This window comes from Aquarana catesbeiana, linkage group LG03 (genome assembly GCF_042186555.1).
Source record: "Aquarana catesbeiana isolate 2022-GZ linkage group LG03, ASM4218655v1, whole genome shotgun sequence".
In the NCBI taxonomy this organism is placed as follows: Eukaryota; Metazoa; Chordata; class Amphibia; order Anura; family Ranidae; genus Aquarana; species Aquarana catesbeiana.
In genome coordinates, this window is record NC_133326.1 from 683,012,813 (window position 1) to 683,035,490 (window position 22,678).

Consider the following 22,678-nt stretch of genomic DNA (forward strand, 5'->3'; position numbering starts at 1 on the left):
TCTTTAAACTCGCTTCATCACAAAATTTCACATCAGGCTCTCCTCTACCCTATTTTGATTCAGACTCTGAGGACCGTACTGAAATCTCCTGGAAGACATCACTGCAGGAAGGGCGGTCACTGGAGGTCCAAGGCCGCAGTATAAGGATTAAGCATTCTGGGATATACTCCATATATAGCCAGGTGAAAGCCTCACCTGTCCTACACTAATTATCTCCATCTTGGGATACCTGAGCTCACTCCAAAATTTTCTCTTGCTTCCATCTCAGGTCTTCTACAGAGACGTAACGTTTACTATGGGTCACGTAGTGCTACGTAGGTCAGATGACGGTTCTGGAGAGGGTGAAATCCTTCTAAGTTGTGTTCAGAGTATGCCAAGCAATGATACGTTGGCTTATAACACTTGCTACACTTCTGGTAAGGCCCCCTCTTCTTTTATTTGTTGGCAATACCAAACATAAAGAGTCGGAAGCAGACACAGAGAGGTTCCTACTTCTTTATTTTCTGTATGCCCTGGAGGCCTCTGAGTACTTAAAGCTGAAGTCTAGGTATGGCAGTTTTTGCCTAGTTACATTGGTCCAGCTTGGGCCAATGTCAGTATCATAGCTCCCAACTGTCCCTGATTTGGAGGGACTGTCCCTGATTTGGCGCAATGTTCCGCTGTCCCTCTTTCCTCCTCATTTGTCCCTCATTTTGGTCTGATCTATATAATTATATATAAAATGCACTTTTTATCTTTCAAAAAGTGTTTCCCAGCGCTAAACCTTTCATCCAAATTCTAAATTGCTGCGTTTGTAAATTTTAAAAGCCAATATAAAGAAATCGTAGTGGTAAAAAAAGTCCTTGTGGATTTAATTAACCTTTATTTTTTGGTTAATTCTCCTTTAAGGGGGTGTGGCAGGGGGCGTGTCCTATACCTACATACATTTGTTAGTAGGTGTTCCTCATTCCCATCTCAAAATGTTGGGAGGTATGTCAGTATGTATGTGCCATGCCTGTGAGATCCCCATAGACATTGCAACTAAACTGATCCCCACTAGCTTCCAGGTCCTGTGCCAAGCAGCTGCTCTGCTGCATAGTCATCACAAGAGGGCCCTTGCTCAGCATGTGCACCATTCAAGGAACACTTTGAAAGGTCGGGTGGTGATGTCACAATCTACAAACATATAGCAGGGTGGACTGTTGGATAGCAGTAAGTTACACTAGAGAAGGCATCATCCATAAATAGAATACATCACCATATTTCAAAAAGCTCAGACTTGAATTATGCTTTTCAGTGACCTTTACAATAGCCACTAGATACTGTATAAAAAGTTTAATATTTTTATTACAACTTTGGTTAAAAACATCATACACAGTATATTTTAAAAATGTATAATTGTTGTACAATAAGTGTATATCTTGAGAACCGCTTCCTCAGGACTCTTCTGTTCTCATATGTACATCAGAAAGATTGTCAAAAGCAACATAACTTGCCACTTGTCCTCCAATCTGAGACACTATGCGGGGAAGCAAGTATGTCAGACCCGAGATATCAAAATCCCAACTCACGGGTATAAATAGGGTAATGAAGACTCCTACAGATCACAATAGACACCTGTTGGTCCATAAAAAGCTCAGCCCGGTCGTCTACATGCTCGTCCCAAATACTCTTCCACGGTATATTGGTTTGGGAAGAGCATGTAGGCAATCGGCTGAGCTTTTTATGGACCGGCAGGTGTCCATTGTGATCTGTAGGAGTCTCTATTTCCCTATTTATAACCGCAAGTTGGAATTTGAATATCTTTGGTCTGACATACTTACTTGCTGGGCCCACGTAGTGTCTCAGAGGGCTCCCCTACAGGCCGGGTAGACTTATCTGATAGCCTGTCTAGTTTCTGCTGGTTGTTTCCTGTCTGGCATAGATACTGGAGGACAAGTGGCATTATCATATTGCTTTTAACAATATTTCTGATGTACATATGAAACTGGAAAAGTCCTGAGGAAGTGCAGTCTCCCGCGAAATGCGTAGATTGTGGTTCTCAAGATATATACCCGTATTTATCGGCGTATAGCATGCACTTTTTTCCCCTTAAAATCAGGGGGAAATTGTGGGTGTGTGTTATACGCTGATCCCCGCTGTCTCTGAGAGGGAAGAGGAGCGGCGCCGACATAGACCGAGCCTAGCCGAGTGTACTGTGTACTCCGCTCCGCTCGTCTCGCAGTCATGCCCAGTTCCGCCTCCTAGCATTTACATCCCGCCATTGGACCGGTGGTGTGTGAATCATAGGTCCTGGGCCAAGGGGCGGGACTGGGCGGGACTGCAAGTTTAGCTGAGAGGAGCCGAGGATACAGAACATCCAGTTCTGTCTCGGCGGCACAATTTAAAAAACGATCATGCTGCAATTTTGTACAAGGCTGCAGATGGACACTATTGGGCATGGCTGCAGATGGACACTATTGGGCATGGCTGCAGATGGACACTGATAAGGCTGCAATGATGGGCATTTAAAATGTAAGTTTTTTTTCCTTAAACTTCCCTCCTAAAAGTTTTTTCCTTAAACTTCCCTCCTTACTTTGGGGTGCATGTTATATGCCGGCACGTGTTATACGCCAATAAATACGGTACTTATTGTACAACAATTATACTTTTATTAAAAATACTGTATGGGATATTTTAATCAAAGTTGTAATACAATTATTTGGTTGCTCCAGAGAAATGTTATGTATCTCTATGTTCATAACCCTTCTCTGTCATTGGCTGAGAGGTATTTTGTGCATTTTTCATTTCTGTTTCATGTGATATTGCTTTTGCTATGTTATTTCCTGAGCGGGGACCTTCTTTTTTGGTCCCTATTACCCCATCTGGTATTGCTATGCAGGGATAATCTGATATTTCTATTCTGTTTTGTATTGTTTTGAGCTACGTCTCGGTTTGTGCCTTGCTGGGCAAATTACCCTTTAAAAAAAAAAAAGTTGTAATAAAAATATTAAACTCTTTATATCTAGTAGTTATAGTAGAGTTCACTATTGATAGCATAATTAAAGTCCAAGCTTTTTGAAATATGGTGATCAGGGCTGTCTTTAATATTGATTGAACCCTAGGCAATTATTTTCTTGGGGCCCCCCCCCCCGAATCCACTTATCAACTATTTGTGGGCAGTGTGGGCTGAAGGGGCAGGAGCTTTGGGCCCCACAACAATGACTGGGCCCAGGGCAGCTCCCCCTTTTGCCCTGCGTTAAGGAAAGCCCTGATGACTTTGTCACCCATCATCATTTGCATTCATTGAGAAAATGCAAAGGGTTCTTTGAATGGTACCTACACCAAGCAACCTCTTGTGATTACTAAGCAGCAAGGCAGCTACTCCAGACCCGGAACCTAGCAGCAATCATTATAGTAGCGGTGCCTACCAAAGCGATTTCCAATTTCCATAGGGAGCCCACAGGTCTGGCACGAACATACTTACATTGGTCCTAGCTGGAACCAAGTCCCCTAAACCTAACCCATAAATATAACCCTGCCTCTCATCTTAAAGCCTAACTTCCGGTTTAATTTTTCATTTGAAGGTGAAGAGGAGGGAAGATGACATCACAATCTCCCCCCTCAGCCAATCAGAGGAAACACAAAGATTCCAGTAAATGGCTGAGCAGTGCCCAGCCCGACTCACTTTTCTTTTGGGAGCGGGATGGGAATTTCCCATAAATCTACCTGAACACAACGGGCACATCTATTAGTAATGGAAATAGTTAATTTGGGCCAGCTTGGCCCAAACCAACTATTTAAAGAAAATTAAACCTGGATGTAGACTTTAATCCCTAGATACAACCCAAAGTCTAATACTAAACCTCAGCTTCAACATAGCCAATAATAATGTTCATATCTGCCTTGAAAGTCTAAATCCTAAGATACCAGTGGAGAGACACAGTAGGAAGTTGTGTAAGTAATTAGTATGCCAGGCCATGTACATGTGAGGAGCTAGGAGAAATCTGGCTGCAGTGAATCAGATTAAAGCCACTTTTGTATTATTTATTACTTTTGCTCTTTAACATCTAATTTTTATTTTATTTAGGAATCTTTCGACTACACAAGGGAAACTCCATCACCCTTCAAATACCACGTAGAAATGCCGCTCTTGATATTCACCGACAAGCCACTTTCCTTGGTTTCATCAAGTTATAACAACCACCACAATGAAACATTTTCCATGTCACTGCCAACTGAATGAAAGTAATAGAGGGAAGAAAATTAAACTAGAAATGAGTCATTATTTTGACCTCAAAATGGCAAAAAAATTAAAGACTTTATGAGTCTGTCCTCCTCCTTCTACAGGGCACTGTTCCTTTGTCCACCCTAGAGGACATTGGTGAGAAGATCAGCCATAAACTGCATAAGAATGTGTCCAAAAAACGACATACGTTTACAAATAGTCGTATCCGCCATATTGTCATTGCTCTATCTGTTGGGCCTTACGCTAATCAACGACATGATGTAAAAAACTCTTTTTATCATGGTATTGGATACTAAGAATCATCTCTGTTTGCTACAACCAGCTCTATTTTCCCAGTGCCAAAATTTCTGTTACATAAACCAAAACTATGTTCAATAATAAGCCATCTGTGGTTTTAAAATTAACAACTAGCCGTTTATTGCAAACAAAAGAGTTGGTCCTAAAATGAAGGTCCTGAGCACATGGGATGGGCTCCTGTGTTAAGTCTGTTTGGGCCCGCCACTTGGTAAAGTTGGACCAGCTTTAATGCGGTGTGAAACATCACATACACTATATTACCAAAAGTATTTGGACGCCTGCCTTTACACGCACATGAACTTTAATGACATCCCAGTCTTAGTCCATAGGGTTCAATATTGAGTTGGCCCACCTTTTGCAGGTATAACAGCTTCAACTCTTCTTCGAAGGCTGTCCACAAGGTTTAGGAGTGTGTCTATGGGAATGTTTGACCATTCTTCCAGAAGAGCATTTGTGAGGTCAGGTACTGATGTGCACGAGAAGGCCTGGCTTGCAGTTTCCGGTCTAATTCATCCCAAAGGTGTTCTATCGGGTTGAGATCAGGACTCTGTATTGGCCAGTCAAGTTCCCCCACCCCAAACTCAAGCATTGATTGTAGATTGTTTGCCAAAAACTTCTGAGAAGCTGCCCTTCCCAACTATGGTAAATGCGCATACCACAATCATGTAAATAGCCTAAATTTAGGTTTTATGCAATTATATTTTCTGTTTTTAAATAAATATGACTAATGTGAGAAATAAAAATGGATGTACTTTTGTATTCCTTTCCTCATCTTTGTTATCTAATAAATAATCTGGTCCATTGATATTTCTCTTACACATGGACTCTGGTGGCCTCCCTGACATACCCTGGATATGCCAATGTGAATGGTACCCATTTATCAGAAATGCATCACAGTGCTGGTCCAGTCCACCATTTATTGATGCCTGATCTACCCCTTCATTCCCCCGCCTAACTGTATCTGACTTGCCCACTTCATTCATTGGATTTCAGTTCTTTCAATCACAGAGCCTCAGCATCACATGTGGGCATTACCGAGGGCGGTCACAGCACCAGCATAAGGCGGCTTAGGCAGATGCCTTAGGGCGCCAGGATGGGGGGGGGGGGGGTAAAATCCAAATCCCCCAGCACTTGCTGGGGATTGAGATTTTTTTTTGTCAGCTGTAGTCCCCTATATGCGAGAGGGGGCAGAGATATGCAAGTGGGTAAAAGGGGTGTTAGGGGTTTTTAAGGGTTGTAGAGATGTGTAGTGGAGTACATAGCTGTTCTGGGGGGGGGGGGGTGCAGAGGCTTGCTGGGGTGTACAGAGGTGTACTGGGGAATATAGAGGTTGCTGGGCGATGCAGAGGTGTGTGGGGGGGATGTGAAGGTGTGCTGGGGGTTCAGAGGTGGGTGGAAGGGGCATGAGAGGGATTTGCAAGTGGGTACGGAGGTGTGTTAGGGGTGGGGGGGGTGCAGAGATGTGCAGTGGAGTACATGTGCTGGGGGGGTGCAGAGGGGTGCTTATGGGTATGGAGGCATACTGAAGTATACAAAAGATTGTGGGGGTACATGTGCTGGGAGGTGCAGAGGTGTACAAGGGGGTACAGAAGTGTGCTAGGGTTGCAGAAGTATGCTGGGGGGTGCAGAGCTATATAGCTATGTGGGAGGGTGCAGAGGTTTGCAGGGGGTACGGAGGTGTACTTTGGGATATAAAAGATTCTGAGGATTGCAGATGTGTGTGTGTGTGTGTGGGGGGGGGGGGGGGGGGGTATAGAAGTGTGCCGGAGCTGTGAGGTTGTGCAAGAGGGTGCAGAGATGTGTTGAGGGTACGAAGGTGTGCTGGGGGGTACAAGGATGTTTTGGGGAATACAGAGATGCACTGGGGGCATAAAGGCACACTAAGGGGTTTGGAGGCATTCTGGGGGAGTGCAGATGATGTGGTAAGAGATACAGAAACATGCTGGGGGTACAGAGATGTGCTGGAGGTACAGAGAAGTGCTTGGGGGGGGCACAAGTATTTTTTGGGGGTACCGAGATGTTCTGGGGGCACCAAGGCATGCTAAGGCGTTTGGAAGCATTCAGGGGGAGTGCAGAGATGTGTTAGGGGATACAGAAACATGCTGAGGGTACAGAGATGTGCTGGGGGAGTACAAGGATTTTTTGGGGGTACGGAGATGTTCTGGGGGGGTACAAGGATTTTTTGGGGGGTACAGAGATGTGCTGGGGCACGAAGGCATGCTAAGGGGTTTGGAGGCATTCTGGGGGAGTGCAGAGATGAGTTAAGGGATACAGAAACACGCTGAGGGTACAGAGATATGCTGGGGGGGTACAAGGATTTTTTTGGGGTACGGAGATGTGCTGGGGCACGGAGGCATGCTAAGGGGTTTGGAGGCATTCTGGGGGAGTGCAGAGATGAGTTAAGGGATACAAAAACATGCTGGGGGTACAGAGATGTGCTGGAGGTACAAAGATGTGCTGGGGGGGTACAAGTATTTTTTGGGGGTACGGAGATGTTCTGGGGACACCAAGGCATACTAAGGCTTTTTGAGGCATTCTGTGGGAGTGCAGAGATGTGTTAAGGGATAGAGAAACATGCTGAGGGTACAGAGATGTGCTGGGGGGGGGGGGGTACAAGGATTTTTTGGGGGTATGAAAATGTGCTGGGGCACGGAGGCATGCTTCAGAAGCATTCAAGGGAAGTGCAGGGATAGGGGGTACAGAGATGTGCCGGGGGTACAGAGGTGTGCTGGGGGGGTACAAGGATTTTTTGGGGGTATGAAGATGTGCTGGGGCACGGAGGCATGCTTCAGAAGCATTCAAGGGAAGTGCAGGGATAGGGGGTACAGAGATGTGCTGGGGGTTCAGAGGTGTGCTGGGGGGGGTCCAAGGATTTTCTGGGGGTACAAAGATCTGCTGAGGGCACAAAGGCATACTAAGGGGTTTGGAGGCAATCTCGGGTAGTGCAGAGATGTGTTATGGGATACAGAAACATGCTGGGGGTATAAAGATGTGCTGGGGGTACAGAGGTGTGCTGGGGACTCAGAGTATGGGGTGTTTGCCTGTGTAGACAAAATCCTTGCACCAGCACTCTCTGTATGAAAATACATCCTGCTTAGGAACGCCCACTCCTCCAGGCCGATGCCCACCCATCAAGGCATTTCAATATTTGCATAACTCCTCCCAAAAGGCAGCCCGTTGGTTGCATCCGTGCAACAGGGCTCTTGAGAGGCGTACTGAGGCAGGGGGCTGTGATGTTTTCAGGAAGCTATGTACAGCACCCTGCCAGCCCCTCCCACCCTGCTGACCCCTCCCACCAGCCATGATCTGCCTGCATTGCCTAGAGAAGCACAGAGACCCAATAGTGACATAGCTGGTTATAAAATAAGGTATGCCATAAAAACAGAAAGGTTTTATTTAAAAATTGCATAATAATGAAAGTGAGGAACCAGGATAGGCAAAATATAAGCAGATCAAACTTCAGCTTTTTTTTAATTAAGACATTCTGGTATTTCATTAATTGATTAACTGAGCCGTAGATATTTAATTAGTTTGGACTTTGTAGCATGTCATTTAGTAATCAGCAGTATCGGGACAAGTAATGGATTTCGTACAAGCGTTTGATCTTTCATAACTTATCAGGACGCTTGTTATTGAACACAGTCATGGTATCGTTTCATCCATTAATCAGGATATCAAGGCGTTTTCTGATCGCCTGCACCCTGCAGAGTGTTATTACCGGGCAATGAGGCAATAAAATGACTCTAACCGCGCTGCCCTGAACATCATCCATAGACACATCCATGTCTTCTCAAGATAAATTAGGGTGCAGATCGGATTCAGAAGGGAGGCCATGACAGTCACACGTCTGGAAGAACCCTAATGCCGCGTACACACGACCGGACTTTATGGCATACGTGGTCCGGCGAACCGGAGTCCGTCGGACAGTTCGTGTGTGGGCTCCAGCGGACTTTGTTTTCTCAAAAGTTTGACGGACCGTTTCAAATCTGTCCGACGGACTCGAGTCCGGTCGAAAAGTCCGCTCGTCTGTATGCTAGTCCGACGGACAAAAACCAACGCTAGGGCAGCTATTGGCTACTGGCTATGAACTTCCTTGTTTTAGTCCGGTCGTACGTCATCACATAAGAATCCGTCGGACTTTGGTTGATTGTGTGTATGCAAGTCCGTTCATTCGGAAAGTCCGTCGTAAAGTACGTCGAAAAGTCCGCCGGGCAAAGTCTGCCGCAAAGTCCGCTCGTGTGTACACGGCATTAGAGGAGAGAAATCACCTGATTGAGTGTATTTTTCCTATTAAGCCCATGCATGCCGAGTAATGTGTAACACTTGGTATTTATTACCTCTTACAGAGATCACTGTGCTCCCCCCTGACAATAGCTTCATCTGCTTTTCTGTCCAGAACGACAGAGCCATCTTTGTTCAGGCATCATCCGGGGTCAAAGTATAAACAAGTCAGTGCTACTACCCACACACCACATAGAGAGAAGAGCTCCCAGGTGCTCGATCCACAGTCGCTGGCTGAGTAGAGTAATGTAGAAAAAATGATGCGCACTCCGGTTGTTGCTCTTAAAATTTCTTCTTTTTATTGAATAGCCACAGTGAACAAACGCAGATTAACCACTTAAGGACCGAGCCTCTTTCTGAGATTTGTTGTTTACAAGTTAAAGTTACATTTTTTTTCTAACACCCTAGAGAATAAAATGGCGGTAGTTGCAATGCTTTCTGTCACACCGTATTTGCGCAGCGGTCTTACAAGCGCACTTTTTTTTGGACAAAAAATACACTTTTTGAATTAAAACTTAAGACAACAGTAAAGTTAGCCCATTTTTTTTATATTGTGAAAGATAATGTTACGCCGAGTACATTAATACCCAACATGTCACGCTTCAAAATTGCACCCGCTCGTGGAATGGCGACAAACTTTTACCCTTAAGAATCTCCATTCTACAGGTTGATGTTTTGAGTTACAGAGGAGGTCTAGTGCTAGAATTATTGCTCTCGCTCTACCAATCGCGGCGATACCTCACATGTGTGGTTTGAACACCGTTTTCATATGCGGGCACTACTCACGTATGCGTTTGCTTCTGCACACGAGCTCGGCGGGATGGGCTACCCCAAAGCATCCTCCCCATGTTGAGGGCATGTGGCCTGGTACGGTTCAGTAGGGGGGGGTACTCTCTTGTCCCCCCTCTTTTCCTGCGGCCTGCCAGGTTGCGTGCTCGGATAAGGGTCTGGTATGGATTTTTTGGGGGACCCCCACGCCATTTTTTTTTTAAATTTTGGTGCGGGGTTCCCCTAAAATCCATACCAGACCTGAAGGGTCTGGTATGGATTTTGAGGGGGACCCCTACGCCTTTTAAAAAAAAAAAAAATTGCACCCGCTCGTGGAATGGCGACAAACTTTTACCCTTTAGAATCTCCATTCTACAGGTTGATGTTTTGAGTTACAGCGGAAGTCTAGTGCTAGAATTATTGCTCTCGCTCTACCAATCGCGGCGATACCTCACATGTGTGGTTTGAACACCGTTTTCATATGTGGGCACTACTCATGTATGCGTTCGCTTCTGCACACGAGCTCGGCGGGATGGGCTACCCCAAAGCATCCTCCCCATGTTGAGGGCATTTGGCCTGGTACGGTTCAGGAGGGGGGGGTGCTCTCTTGTCCCCCCTTTTTTCCTGCGTCCTGCCAGGTTGCGTGCTCGGATAAGGGTCTGGTATGGATTTTTTGGGGGACCCCCACGCCATTTTTTTTTAAAATTTTGGTGCGGGGTTCCCCTAAAATCCATACCAGACCTGAAGTGTCTGGTATGGATTTTGAGGGGGACCAATACGCCTTTTAAAAAAAAAAAATTGGCGCAGGGTTCCCCTTAATATCCATACTAGACCTGAAAGGCCTAGTATGGAATTTGGGGGGACCCCCACGCATTTTTTTTTTTTAATTTTGGTTCGGGGTTCCCCTTAATATTCATACCAGACCCAAAGGGCCTGGTAATGGACTGGGGGATCCCATGCCGTTTTTTTTAATGACTTTTATCTGTATTGCTGAGACCCGACAATTCACTATAGCCGCTATTACTTTTAAATGACTTTTTTTCCTTTAGAAATGTCATTTTGCTCTCGGACTGTTCTAAACACAGGAAAAATGCGCCACTTTACAGGCATACTATAGACACCCCCCAGGTACGAAATTTAAAGGAATATTTCACTTTTATTGATTCACTTTAAGCATTATTAAAATCACTGCTCCCGAAAAAACGGCCATTAAAAAAAAAATATTTCACTGATACATGTCCCCTGGGGGAAGAACCCAGGTACCCAATCACTTTTTATGACAATAACTTGCATATTATCCCTTAAAATTAGCACTAAAATTAGCACACCCCTCGCTTCGCTCGCCACGCTTCGAGCACGGCCTCGCTTCGCTCAGCATAATTAGATTCTAACTCTATGTCCACTTGGATGGTGGGGCTTGAACCTGGAGTTAGGGGTGGAGTTTTGTCGTAAAGTGTTGGAACACATATGGCGGCTTGGCGCATGCGCACTCCAACGGGTAGCTGGATGGGTCGCCATATGTGACGCTAGGTGTCCCTCATTTACATCTCAGAAAGTTGGGAGGTATTAGAATATGTAAAGGAAGTGATGTCATCGCCGCCATCTTGCTACACCCCACTCTCCTTCATAGTAACGATACACTGAGAAGGGGGAAAGGGGACATCTTGTTACACCCACTGGAGTTTTGCATTATACATTCATTTTTTAACAGTAAAGTGTTTATATAGTGAAATACAGTACTTACAACTCCGTCTGACTGGTTAGATGTTGAATTTTAAAAGCAGCAAACTTCTGTCAGATTAGCAAACCTGTGACATACCTCCCAACATTTTGAGATGGGAATGAGGGACACCTACTAGCAAACATATGCAGGCATAGGACACACCCCCTGCTACACCCGCTTAAAGGTGAATTAACCAAAATAAAAAGGTTTAATATAGCTACAAGGACTTTTTTACCACTACTATTCTTTATATTGGCTTTTAAAATTTACAGATGCAGCAATTTAGAATTTGGATGAAAGGTTTAGCACGTGGAAACACTTTTTGAAAGGTAAAAAGTGCATTTTATATACAACTACATAGATCAGACCAAAATGAGGGACAAATGAGGAGGAATGAGGGACAGAGGGACATTGCTCCAAATCAGGGACAGTCCCTCGAAATCAGGGGGACAGTTGGGAGCTACGCTATGAGATCAGCAGGCTTGCGGCTGCTTTTAAAATTCAGCATCTAACCAGTCATACGGAATTCTAAGTACTGTATTTCACTATATAAACTCACTTTACTGTTAAAAAAAAAAATTAGTGTAAAATGCAAAACTCCGGTGGGTGTAACAAGATGTCCGCTTTCCCCCCCTTCTCAGTGTATCCTTACTATGGAGGAGTGGGGGGGGGGGGGGGTGTAGCAAGATGGCGGCGACGGAACGTTCCTTCCGTTACACATTCTGACGGGTCGCTGAATCTGACGAAACACCCTTTCTTCTGAGGCTGTAGTGTGGGCGGAAGTAGCTGCATCACTTCTGGAGGAAGTGATGCGGAATTGTGTGCGTCCCGGAGGGGGCGTGGTCGACTCTCTGTTTAAACTCTGTCTTCTCCTCTATGGTAAGGAGGCTGTCTGCATGTCCTCCAGCTTCCCTGTGTATGAGTGAGTGGTGTGTTATGTATGTCCTGTGCTGGGGCTGTCTCCTTCTTCCAGGAGACTCTTATTTATTATATTATAGTTATCTCTGTATATTAATGTATAATTATATAATATAATGTATATATTATAATAATGTATAATTATATAATATACTGTATATATAATAATATATATTTTTTTATCTATCTCTGGATTTAGTCTCCGGGGTGTAAAATCTAAGCCGGGTTTGGACGCCAGGGCGGCGGCGGTGGTGCATTTTTCAGGCACCTGGGGCAGCGCTCAGGTAAACAGCAATGGCCGATGCGTGTTTACACGCGTACGACATTTCTCTGCACACACACACGCCACTTTCTCATCCAGAGAGAAGCGTCGTACGTATGTTTAACAAGCACAGCCACGTTTAGTCCTTCACTTATATCAGCAGCTGGACCCGGCCGCACTTGCAGATCGCTTCCACGTGTTTAGCCGCACGTACCACGCTTCTCCCCAGGATGTCACCGGTTTGCATTTGGGAAGAAGCACTCCACGGCCTCATTCACATTGGCATACTACAGCGTACTCCTGTGTGATTGGCCGTGTTTGCCTGGGTGGGGATGTACAGGGACTCCGTGCATCCGCGTGCAGGCAGTCACCTCTATCAAGAAGCAGATGCCGCTCTCAGCGTTACAGCCACGTGCATGCATGGTCCCCCCAAACGCACGCTGCCTGAGGTTTAGAGACCCACGTGAATGTCAGATTGGGACCAGCAGCTGTGTCCGTGCAAACTAAAAAAAAAAAAAAAGTTTTTTTCTTTGTTTCTGTTATAAAATGTTGTTTTCTCCTTCACTGACGGGCACTGATAAGTGGGCACTGATGAGGCGGCACTGATATGTAGAATTGATGGGCACTGATGGGCACCGATGGGTGGCACTGATATCCAGCACTTATGGGTACTGACAGGTGGCATTGATGGACACTAATAGATGGCAATGATGGTGCAGCACTGATTGGGCAGGTACTGACAGGTGTTAATGCTGGGCACTGATTGGCAATGTGATGGACACTGACACTATGGTGGGCACTGATTTGCACTGGTGGGCACTTAACTGGCACTTTATTGAGCACTGGTAGGGGGTTATGATGGGGCACTGACTGGGCACCGATTGGCAGCTTATGGGTACATTTGATGGGGGCTGTGCTGATAATCAGTGTGCTGATTATCAGCACAGACCCCCCCCCCCTCCCTGACAGGGAGAGCTGTTGATCGGCTCTCCCTGACGGTGCGAACCGAGGAATGCCGTTTACCGATCACAGCTGATCATGTGGTAAAAAGCCTCTGTCAGAGGCTTCTTATGATCGGAGATGCAGCGTGTCAGAATGACACGCCGCACTTGCGAAAGCAAGTGTGATCGCCGCGTGCACCAGCGTGTTATCCTGCTGGATAGGGATGAGCTCCGGCGTGTTCGCATGGCGCACGTGCCGAGCCCGCCAGGAAGTCGGCACGGCGCAGCGCTAATCACAAGCAGTGAGACATTTCCCGATGTGCGGCTGCAGAGATCGGGAAATGTCTCCCTGCCTGTGATTAGCGCTGCGCCGTGCCGACTTCCTGGCGGGCTCGGCACGTGCGCCATGCGAACACGCCGGAGCTCATCCTTACTGCTGGACATCATATGACGCCTAGTCAGGCAAACAGAACCACTTCCCAGGTGTCCATCTGTTATATGCCGGGCGGGAAAGTGGTTAAAGTCCCGCCAGAGGGTTCCTGTTTCGCTGTTTCTGTGCTTTACTAGGGATGTGGGCGATTTCTCCAATTCCCCACTAGAATTGAGCCATTCCATATAATAGACACGAATGGGACTGCCGGTGTTTCCTCAGATTAGGCGACTTGTCAGAATTTGTGACGTTTCGTGACGCGCTCGTCCACAGTAAGGATACAGTGAGAATCCGGCACGTGGACATCTTGTTACACCCACTGAAGTCTTGCATGGCGCACTTATTTTTAACAGTAAAACTCAGCTTATATAGTGCAATTCGGTATTTTGAAATCCCTCAGACTGTTTTGATGTGGATTTTTCAAAGCAGATTAGCAAACCTATGAGATCAGCAGGCTTGCCGGTGCTTTTGAAATTCAACATCTAAACTATACATATAAGCTGAGTTTACTGTTAATAAGTGTGCCCTGCCGCCTTCTCACTGTATATCCTTACTGTGGATGAGTGCGGGGTGTAGCAAGATGGCGGCGGCGGAGTGTCACTTCCATTACAAATTCTGACGGGTCGCCTAATCTGACGAAACACCTGCTCTAGGGTGCATGGGACACCTGTGCATCCCCATGCAGGCGAACACAGCCCTCACATGGGTGTATGTTGTAGTACGCCCATATGAACGAGGTGTATGTAGAGTTGCCACCAATTCCCTTTAAAGCCGAACACATTTTAATTACACAGGTTGTGTGTCTGATTAAAGTGATAATTAAACTCACTTTGTGCCTTATCTGCACTTAATTAGCCTCAAAACCTGTGCAATTCAGTTGTATTTGGGTTTAAAGGGATGAGGTGGCAACTCTAGGTGTATGTGTGGGTATCCACTAATGCAGAAGCCATGAGCTTTTAACTGGGCACTACCAACTACAGCTGCCAATACAAGTGAATGACTAACTGTACATGGCTTTGCTCAGGTAAACGCTGATGCCTTCTATGCACATGCATGGGTAACCACGGATGGAGGAGCCACCGTCGTTTTACCTGTGCATGGCCATGTACAGTCATTCACTTGTATTGGTGGCTGTACACAGTCGTGCCCAGTTAAATGCTGATGTCTTCTGCATCAGTGGTTACCCATGCATGTGCATAGAAGGCATCAGCGTTTACCTGAGCATGGCCATCTACAGTCAGTCATTCACTTGTATAGGCAGCTGTATGTTTTACCCGCGAGGATGATGCTTCTCCCCAGATGTGCCACTTTTTCATTTGGGGGGGAAAAGCCCTGTATACGTGTGCATAGGGAACCTCTGATGTAGAAGCCATCAGTGTTTATCCCAGTGTGGTCACCAGCAGTTATTTGCTTGTGTTTGTAGCTTTTCACAGCTTCTCCCCAAAAAGCAAAAGTGGCACATCTGGGGAGAAGCTTCATCCACGCAGGTAAACATGCAAAAGCCATCAGCGTTTAACTGGGCACGACCGTGTACAGCCGCCAATACAAGTGAATGACAAGTTCCCTCCTGTCCTTTCTGTATTGAACTGTATTGTAATTATAATATCCCCCCCTCTACACTGTAAAGTGCTGCCGCTGTATAAATCCTGTATACGAAAAATAATAATGACTGTACATGACCATGCTCATGTAAACGCTGATGGCTTCTGCATTAGTGGTCACCCATGCATGTGCATTAAAGGCATCGGCATTTACCTGAGTGTGGCCACATACTGCTGGATCCTGCATGTGTACCCACGTGTGGTGCTTCCGCTCGGACCCACCACTTTGGCATTTGGGGAGCAGTGCCGTACTCACAGTCAGTCTTTTACTTGTATTTGTTGCTGTATGTGACCACGCTCAGGTGGACGCCGATGGCTTCTACATGTTTATCTTTTACTTTTGGGGAGAAGCATTGCATGTGCTGGTAACCACTGATGCTGATGCCCTTGTGTTTACCCAAACACGGCCAGGTACAGTCATTTACTTGCTGTACATGGACATGCTCAGGTAGACACCGACGGCTTCCACATATTTACCTGCACATAGAAAGCTTATCCTCAAAAGTGTCACTTTTGCATTTGGGGAGGAACGCCCTGTGCACATGTGCGGGTAACCACCAATGCCGAAGCCATCAGTGTTTACCCAAGCACGGCCATGTACAGTCGTTCACTTGTATTGGAGGTTGTACACGGTCGTGCCCAGTTAAACGATTCATGGCTTCCGCATGTTTACCTGCGTGGATGATGCTGTCTACATGGCCATGCTCAGGTAGATACCGATGGCTTCAGGATATTTACCTGCACATAGAAAGCTTCTACTCAGAAGTGCTACTTTTGCGGTTTGGGGAGAAGCCCCGCACACATATGCCTAACTAATCGTCATCATAGAAGCCATCGGTGTGTGTATCCAAGCGACGTGGTCACCAGCAGTTATTCGCTTGTATTGGTTACTTTACACAGCCGCCCCGGGGAAACTGCTGTTGGCTGCCGCGTGCCTACCTGTGTGCGCATGTACGGCGCTTCCTCCTGGACGCACCACTTTTGCATTTGGGGAGAAGTGCCGTACACACGGTCACATAAAGTCTTTTACTTGTATTTGGGGCTGTATGTGACCACGCTCAGATGGCTTCTGCATGTTTACCTTCTACTTTTGGGGAGAAGCACTACGTATGCTGGTAACCACTGATGCCATCGCATTTACCCGAACATGGCCACGTACAGTCATTTACTTGTATTGACAGCTGTACATGGCCAGTGCACAGGTAGACACCGATGGCTTCTGCATATTTACCTGCACATAGAAAGCTTCTCCCCAGAAGTGCCACTTTTGCATTGGGGAGAAGGGCTCTATTAGACATGTGCGATTCGGTTCGTAACGAATGGATTTTCATAGGAATTTGTTAGTATTTGTATATTCAGATCAATTCGAACATCCGAATAGCTGAAAGAACCAAAATATGAAAATTACGAATAATCAAAATAACAAACACTTGAAAATACGAACTTACGAATGGACAAACTTACGAAAATACGAAACTCAGAAACAGTAAAAGAAAGAAAGAAAATGACATCTATAATGATTTCCATTTCATATTTTTAATCCTTTGTCTGTTCTTAAGTTCTTATGTTCGTATTTTCATTCGTGTGTTCGTAATTTCCTTTCTTCGTTTGTTCATGTTCTCGAATCGTTCTTTTGAATGGACAGTGTAAGTGTATCTTAATATGTATGTTCGCAATTTCGTGCTCTCGAATCGTTCTTTCGAATGGGCAGTGTATTAATGAGTGATGTATCTTAATATCTTTAGCCAATCAGCTTATCCCTTTTGTGTCTGAGTCACACGGCATTCCTGAATCTTTTTAGATTCAGTTGAGGAGGAGACGGAGTCAGGTCTCGTGACTGAGGGAATGGACTGGAGGAAGTATAGGACTTATTAGAAAAGCAAGCATAGGAATATTATTCTTTTATTTCCTACGAAAGTACGAATCAACGAAAAAGGCAATCTCACAAAAGTAACAATTACTAAATTACGAGTAGTGTAAACGAAAATTATTATCTAACAAAATTACAAATTAGGAATCAAAGACGGAATTGCGAATCATTTTGTATCAACGAAAATATAACTGTTGCGAAAATACGAACGAGTCTGAATATGAACACTCGCATCTTACCAAATTATGAATCAACGGAAACGTAACGTAACGAAAATAATTTTTTTGTTGTGCACATGTCTAGGCTCTATGTGCAAGTAACCACCACTGCAGAAGCTATCTTGGGAAGTTATCCAAGCACGGCCATGTACAGTCCTTTACCTGTACTGGCAGCTATGCACAGCCATGCCGATTGGCTTCTGCATATTTACCCGCACTTATGATGCTTTTCCCCTGCAGGGAGAAGCGCTGTACCCGCATGTGTCCACAGCAACTGATGCAGAAGCCTTTGGCGTTTACTCAAGCACAGCTATGTACAGTAATTTGTTTGTATTGGCAGCTGACACCTTCGCCAAGGTAATGGCTGTATGTGGCTGTGGTTTTTTGCATGTTTGCATGCTCCTACAGGGCTTCTCCCCAGAATACGCCGCATGTGCATTTCCACAGATGCAGAGGGCATTCACTTGTAGGCATCAGAAAGTGCCATCATTGTTATGCCTCAGCTCACAGGAACTGGTAAGAGTTGGTATGCATGAGGCCTCATCCATAGGAATACTGTTTTTGACCTAGGTGGGTTTGGGTTCCTCTATTTTAGGCTTGGCCTTTGTTTTTCTTGCCTTTTTGTTTTATTTTTCTATTTTTCTGTATTGCCCGATATTCATGGATCCTCCATCGCCACAGTGCCTCCTGCACTCTAGCCAGAGGACGAGGTGGGAGCTGGGTTTGTTTTTTTTTTTTGTTTTTTTTTTTTTTTTTTTTTTTTTTAGTTATTTTTTTCATCTTTTCTAGAAGATTGTGACAAGAGTTAGCAAGTTAGCAATGACCTGCTCTGTTTTATTTTAGGGCCCGGTTGATGCATTTTCCCGGTGCGTTTTTGTGTTTTTTCACACCATGTTTTTTGATGCATTTTTAATGTGCTTTGGAAAGGTGTCTATTGTCTTGCAGAAGCGCTTTTAAAACGCAAGCACTGCATTTTTTTATGCTTTTCTGCTGCATTTCCATTGTAGTCCCTGGAACCAAAAAAATGCAATCTGCTGCCCGGAAAAAAAAAGTTCAAAACCCCTTTTCCAAAAAATGCAGTGGTGGAAAAAACACAGACGTGAACGTGACCCATGGCTATAAATGGTAAATGGACTGTAGTGCGTTTCTGTAAAACTGAGAACGCACTGAAAAATGCATAGGTGTGCTGCCAGGCGGAAGTGCTAACCACTGTCTGTACAACACACCACAATACACAGCCCTTTAAGGATGTAGACACCTGTTTTACATTGCCCTCTCCAACCACAAGTGTAAATGAGCCCTAGGCAATTGAGGGAGAAAGATTGGCGAAAGGATTCTGGGTAAAAACATAGAAAAAGTGAAAAAATACATTCCGGGGGGGGGGGGGGGGGGGGTTGGGTCTAGTGTTGAGCTGTAACACGATTAAGCAACCTCTGAGCTCCAGCTGTGTTCAAACTACAAATGCCATGAAACATTGCCAGGCTCTGACAGACGCAGGCATGATCCTAGAGGCAGAGGCATGATAGAATTTTTAGTTTTAGTTTCTTTTTTTTTTAATCCTATTCTTCTCTTTTTTGACAGGCATTAACGCCATCTGGATGGAAAACTTAAAAGCAATTCTGTGATTTCAATAAATTCCTTAGAGGTACTCAAGATGGAGGTTCCTGAGGGAATTCCTTTACCCGGAGACACTATGGCTGAAGAGGGCCTGGTGTCGGATCACAGTTTTACTCGCGCACCAGAAGAGATTTTGGAGCAAGACGTTGGCTCGTTGAAACCAAACGCTGTTGATATTTTTGAGAAGTCGTCGGAGTTAAGATTGGAGTCAGAGAAAATTCCCACTCACAACCCAGATGAGACAACAGAGAGAGACAATGGCTCGTTGGATGAAAGCAGTGTTGATCTGTTTGAGAAATCCTCTGAGTTAAGACCGGAGTCAGATGAAAGTGTTGCCCACAACCAGGACAAGACATCAGAGCGAGACAATGGCTCATCGGTTGATGTTTGTGGGAAGCCACCTGAGATACTGGTTGAGGAAAGCCTTTGGTCCTCAGAATGTCGTACTGTTGTTGCAGAATCTTGCACTGGTGGCTTAGTTGAAGAGACCGATCCCTTAATGTTTCAAGAAGATCATAAGACGAAGGAAGAAGGAAATATTGATTCTGAAAGCGGCGAAGGTGCTGGGATCCTAAGTGGAGACAAAGTCATAGAGGCACAAGGTTCACTGGTTTCAGAAGATCAGGATTTTGGGGAGCCACCAAGCAAGAAGTCTTGTATTGATCACCCGGAGCCGGTCTGTGACGTTTGCTCCCATGAGGTGGAAGAAGACGTCCAGGAAGTAGGAGCGGAATTGGCGAATCCAGAGGACTTGACCGCGACTACAGAGGAGGAGACCTATTTGTAAGTGAGCAGTAAGGATTTTCTATTATGTGGTACCACTGTAGGAGAGGTGCCTGCTGGTCCGCAGGTTAATATAAGAACCACATTCACCAATCTTCCTTGTGCACCAATCTCACCTCCTACAAGTGCTTACACATTGCGCTTCCTTTGCCTATTTGCATGCTGGCCTGTGTGTTCACATGTGACAAATGCAAGCCTCTAATGCTTTCGCCTGTTACATGTTTAGCTGTATATCTGCCTGCATTCCTTATGACTTGGGAGGGGGGACTAATTTGCGTATTTTTCTCAGGAGAAAAAAAATTTAAAAGCTGAACTTCCAAGCAGTTGTAAGAAACTAAAGTACAGCTAAAGCGCGTTTGGCTGTACTTCTGTGGATCACATTCGTTCTGCACTCCTGTGACCCGTATTCAGCAGATAGTGGGCGGTCGGCTGAAGTCACAGAGCGTCTCCAGGCTTGGGCAATATTGCAACCATATGGTTGGGATCCACCCACAACCCTGGACCAGCAGCTGGCTCAGCCTCTCAGTGAGCCGCTGAGAGCCTGAGCCGGCCACTCCCACCCCTCCACAGCCCAGGGCTCCAATGAGCGTGGAGGGGGAGAGCAGAGTGCCGATGACTGACAGTTACCAGCTCTCTCCTCACGGAGCTCTGAGAACTGAGTGATCGGTGGTATTTGATCACTCGGTTCTCAGTGTTAGAGCCCTTGTAGGGGTCAGATGCAGCATCAGTATGATTCTTGGAAGAAAAAAATGCTGAACTTCTCTTTTAGTGCAGCTTTGCATTCATTAAAGTGGAAGATGAGGGTAATACTAACTGTTCCTAAAAACACTCCCTCCCCTTCCTACCTATCTAGCAAACCCTGTATTAAACCCCACCCCCAAAAAAAACAAAACTGTGTACTTGCCTATTTTTAGTCAAGTCACGCGATCCTGCAGCTCCAGCTCTCTTGTGTAAGTGAGCGGCTGAGGAAGGAGAACTGGCAATGGCTGGGCTATGGGTGAATTCACAGCCATTGTCAAGAGCTCCCTTACACAGGGTTGTGGGAGCCACTGAATCGCTGGACTGGGATAAAAACAAAAAGTAAATGCACAGAATATATATGAATATATATTCGCTATATTCGCTTCCTTCTCTTTTTCTCTTTCCTCTTCGCTTCTTTTCGCTCTCCTCTTTTCTTTTTTCGCTTTCCTCTTTTCTTTTTTCGCTTTCCTCTTTTCTTTTTTCGCTTTCCTCTTTTCTTTTTTCGCTTTCCTCTTTTTTTTTTTTTTCTTTTTTCGCTTTCCTCTTTTCTTTTTCTCTTTCCTCCTTTTTCTCTTTCCTCTTTTTTTTTTTTCCCTTTCCTCTTTTTTTCCCTTTCCTCTTTTTTTTTTTTTCCCTTTCCTCTTTTTTTCCCTTTCCTCTTTTTCCCTTTCCTCTTTTTCCCTTTCCTCTTTTTCCCTTTCCTCTTTTTCCCTTTCCTCTTTTTCCCTTTCCTCTTTTTTTCCCTTTCCTCTTTTTCCCTTTCCTCTTTTTTTCTTTTTTTGCTTTCTTCTTTTTCTTTTTCGCGTTCCTCTTTTTCGCTTTCATCTTTTTCGCTTTTTCTCTTTCTTTCTTTCTTTCTTTCTTTCTTTCTTTCTTTCTTTCTTTCTTTCTTTCTTTCTTTCTTTCTTTCTTTCTTTCTTTCTTTCTTTCTTTCTTTCTTTCTTTCCTTCTTTCTTTCTTTCTTTCTTTCCTTCTTCTCCCTTGCCTCTTCTTCTCCCTTGCCTCTTCTTCTCCCTTGCCTCTTCTTCTCCCTTGCCTCTTCTTCTCCCTTGCCTCTTCTTCTCCCTTGCCTCTTCTTCTTTTTGCTTTCCTCTTTGCTTCCCTATTTGTGAAATATACCAAGTGCTCGTAAACTCAAAAGTCCAGTGTTTGTAAAGATCCACTATACAGTATATCACAATCCAAGCAGTTCTTTCACATATACTGTTCAGATCTTCTCTATAATGGCGCCCCAGCGTGTTATTAAATTTTTATGTAATTTTTGTGCTCGTACATCCTGCAGTCCCATCGCCATCACACCGGCGGCAGGTATTCCCTTCACCACTTCCAGGAATTCAATCCACCTCTCATCATTGGCCATCCATGGGAATAATGTCCCCTCCAGGAGGAAGCAATGGTGTTCAGCTCACTTACAGTTGCGCCGTGACATCATCGGCTCCTCCCCAATGGGGACAGTATTCCCCTGGATGGCTGCGGCACAAGGAATCAGTCAGTGCAAGAGGCATTCTGATAGGAGGAGATAGCCGAGTGACATATGAGCTCATCACTGTGCTGATTTATTTACAGTCTGGGAGCGGGTCCAGGATGACCCAGGCTCAGAGGAAGTGGGTGGAATGATGTTGCCCATCAGACTGGGGACATCTAGTGGTTAAAGTATGGTTTGGGGGTGGAGCTCTGGATGGATTGCAGAAAAGTTACTTTTCTGCTTTTATTTATTTATGTATTTATTTTTAATAGGCCTAATTTTGTTAGTTTTGACTTGAGTTCTGCTTTTTAAGAAAAGGTCAATTTTTGTCTGATGTTGTTTTTCAGCCTTCAGTATTTCACCTGTTTTCCCTCTACATCCCCACAGCCCAGCATCGTACGACTTCTCTCAGCCTCCATGGACAGTCACCGGGGCATGGAACGAGTACACGAATGTTCCCGAAAACTTCCTGAAAGGCTGCAAGTGGTGAGTATCATGTGGAGGGCAGACCATAATATCTGCTGCAGATAGGGAAAAAAACCCTGCTATTGTCAGC

At 45.2% G+C, this 22,678-nt stretch overlaps 2 protein-coding genes across 8 annotated transcripts in view; both read left to right on the plus strand.

Moving 5' to 3' along the window:
- LOC141134136 (uncharacterized) overlaps positions 1-5,322 on the plus strand; it is an 85,890-nt gene extending 80,568 nt beyond the window's left edge. Inside the window, exons 11-13 of the mRNA XM_073623722.1 lie at positions 64-182; positions 269-416; positions 4,049-5,322. Coding sequence (XP_073479823.1) covers positions 64-182; positions 269-416; positions 4,049-4,158 — 377 coding nt within the window. The 3' untranslated portion in view covers positions 4,159-5,322. The remainder of the gene's footprint in view (positions 1-63; positions 183-268; positions 417-4,048) is intronic.
- A 6,724-nt stretch (positions 5,323-12,046) lies between these two features.
- WRAP53 (WD repeat containing antisense to TP53) overlaps positions 12,047-22,678 on the plus strand; it is a 35,614-nt gene continuing 24,982 nt past the window's right edge. The window contains exons 1-5 of one of the 7 annotated variants that reach the window (XM_073622977.1): positions 12,047-12,198; positions 12,394-12,478; positions 17,757-17,873; positions 19,098-19,916; positions 22,510-22,608. In XM_073622977.1, the coding sequence (XP_073479078.1) occupies positions 19,171-19,916; positions 22,510-22,608 (845 nt within the window). In that variant the 5' untranslated portion in view covers positions 12,047-12,198; positions 12,394-12,478; positions 17,757-17,873; positions 19,098-19,170. Of the gene's footprint in view, positions 12,215-12,393; positions 12,479-17,756; positions 17,874-19,097; positions 19,917-22,509; positions 22,609-22,678 lie in introns of all 7 variants that reach the window. The other 6 variants (XM_073622976.1, XM_073622973.1, XM_073622975.1 and 3 more) reach the window with 6 other exon arrangements.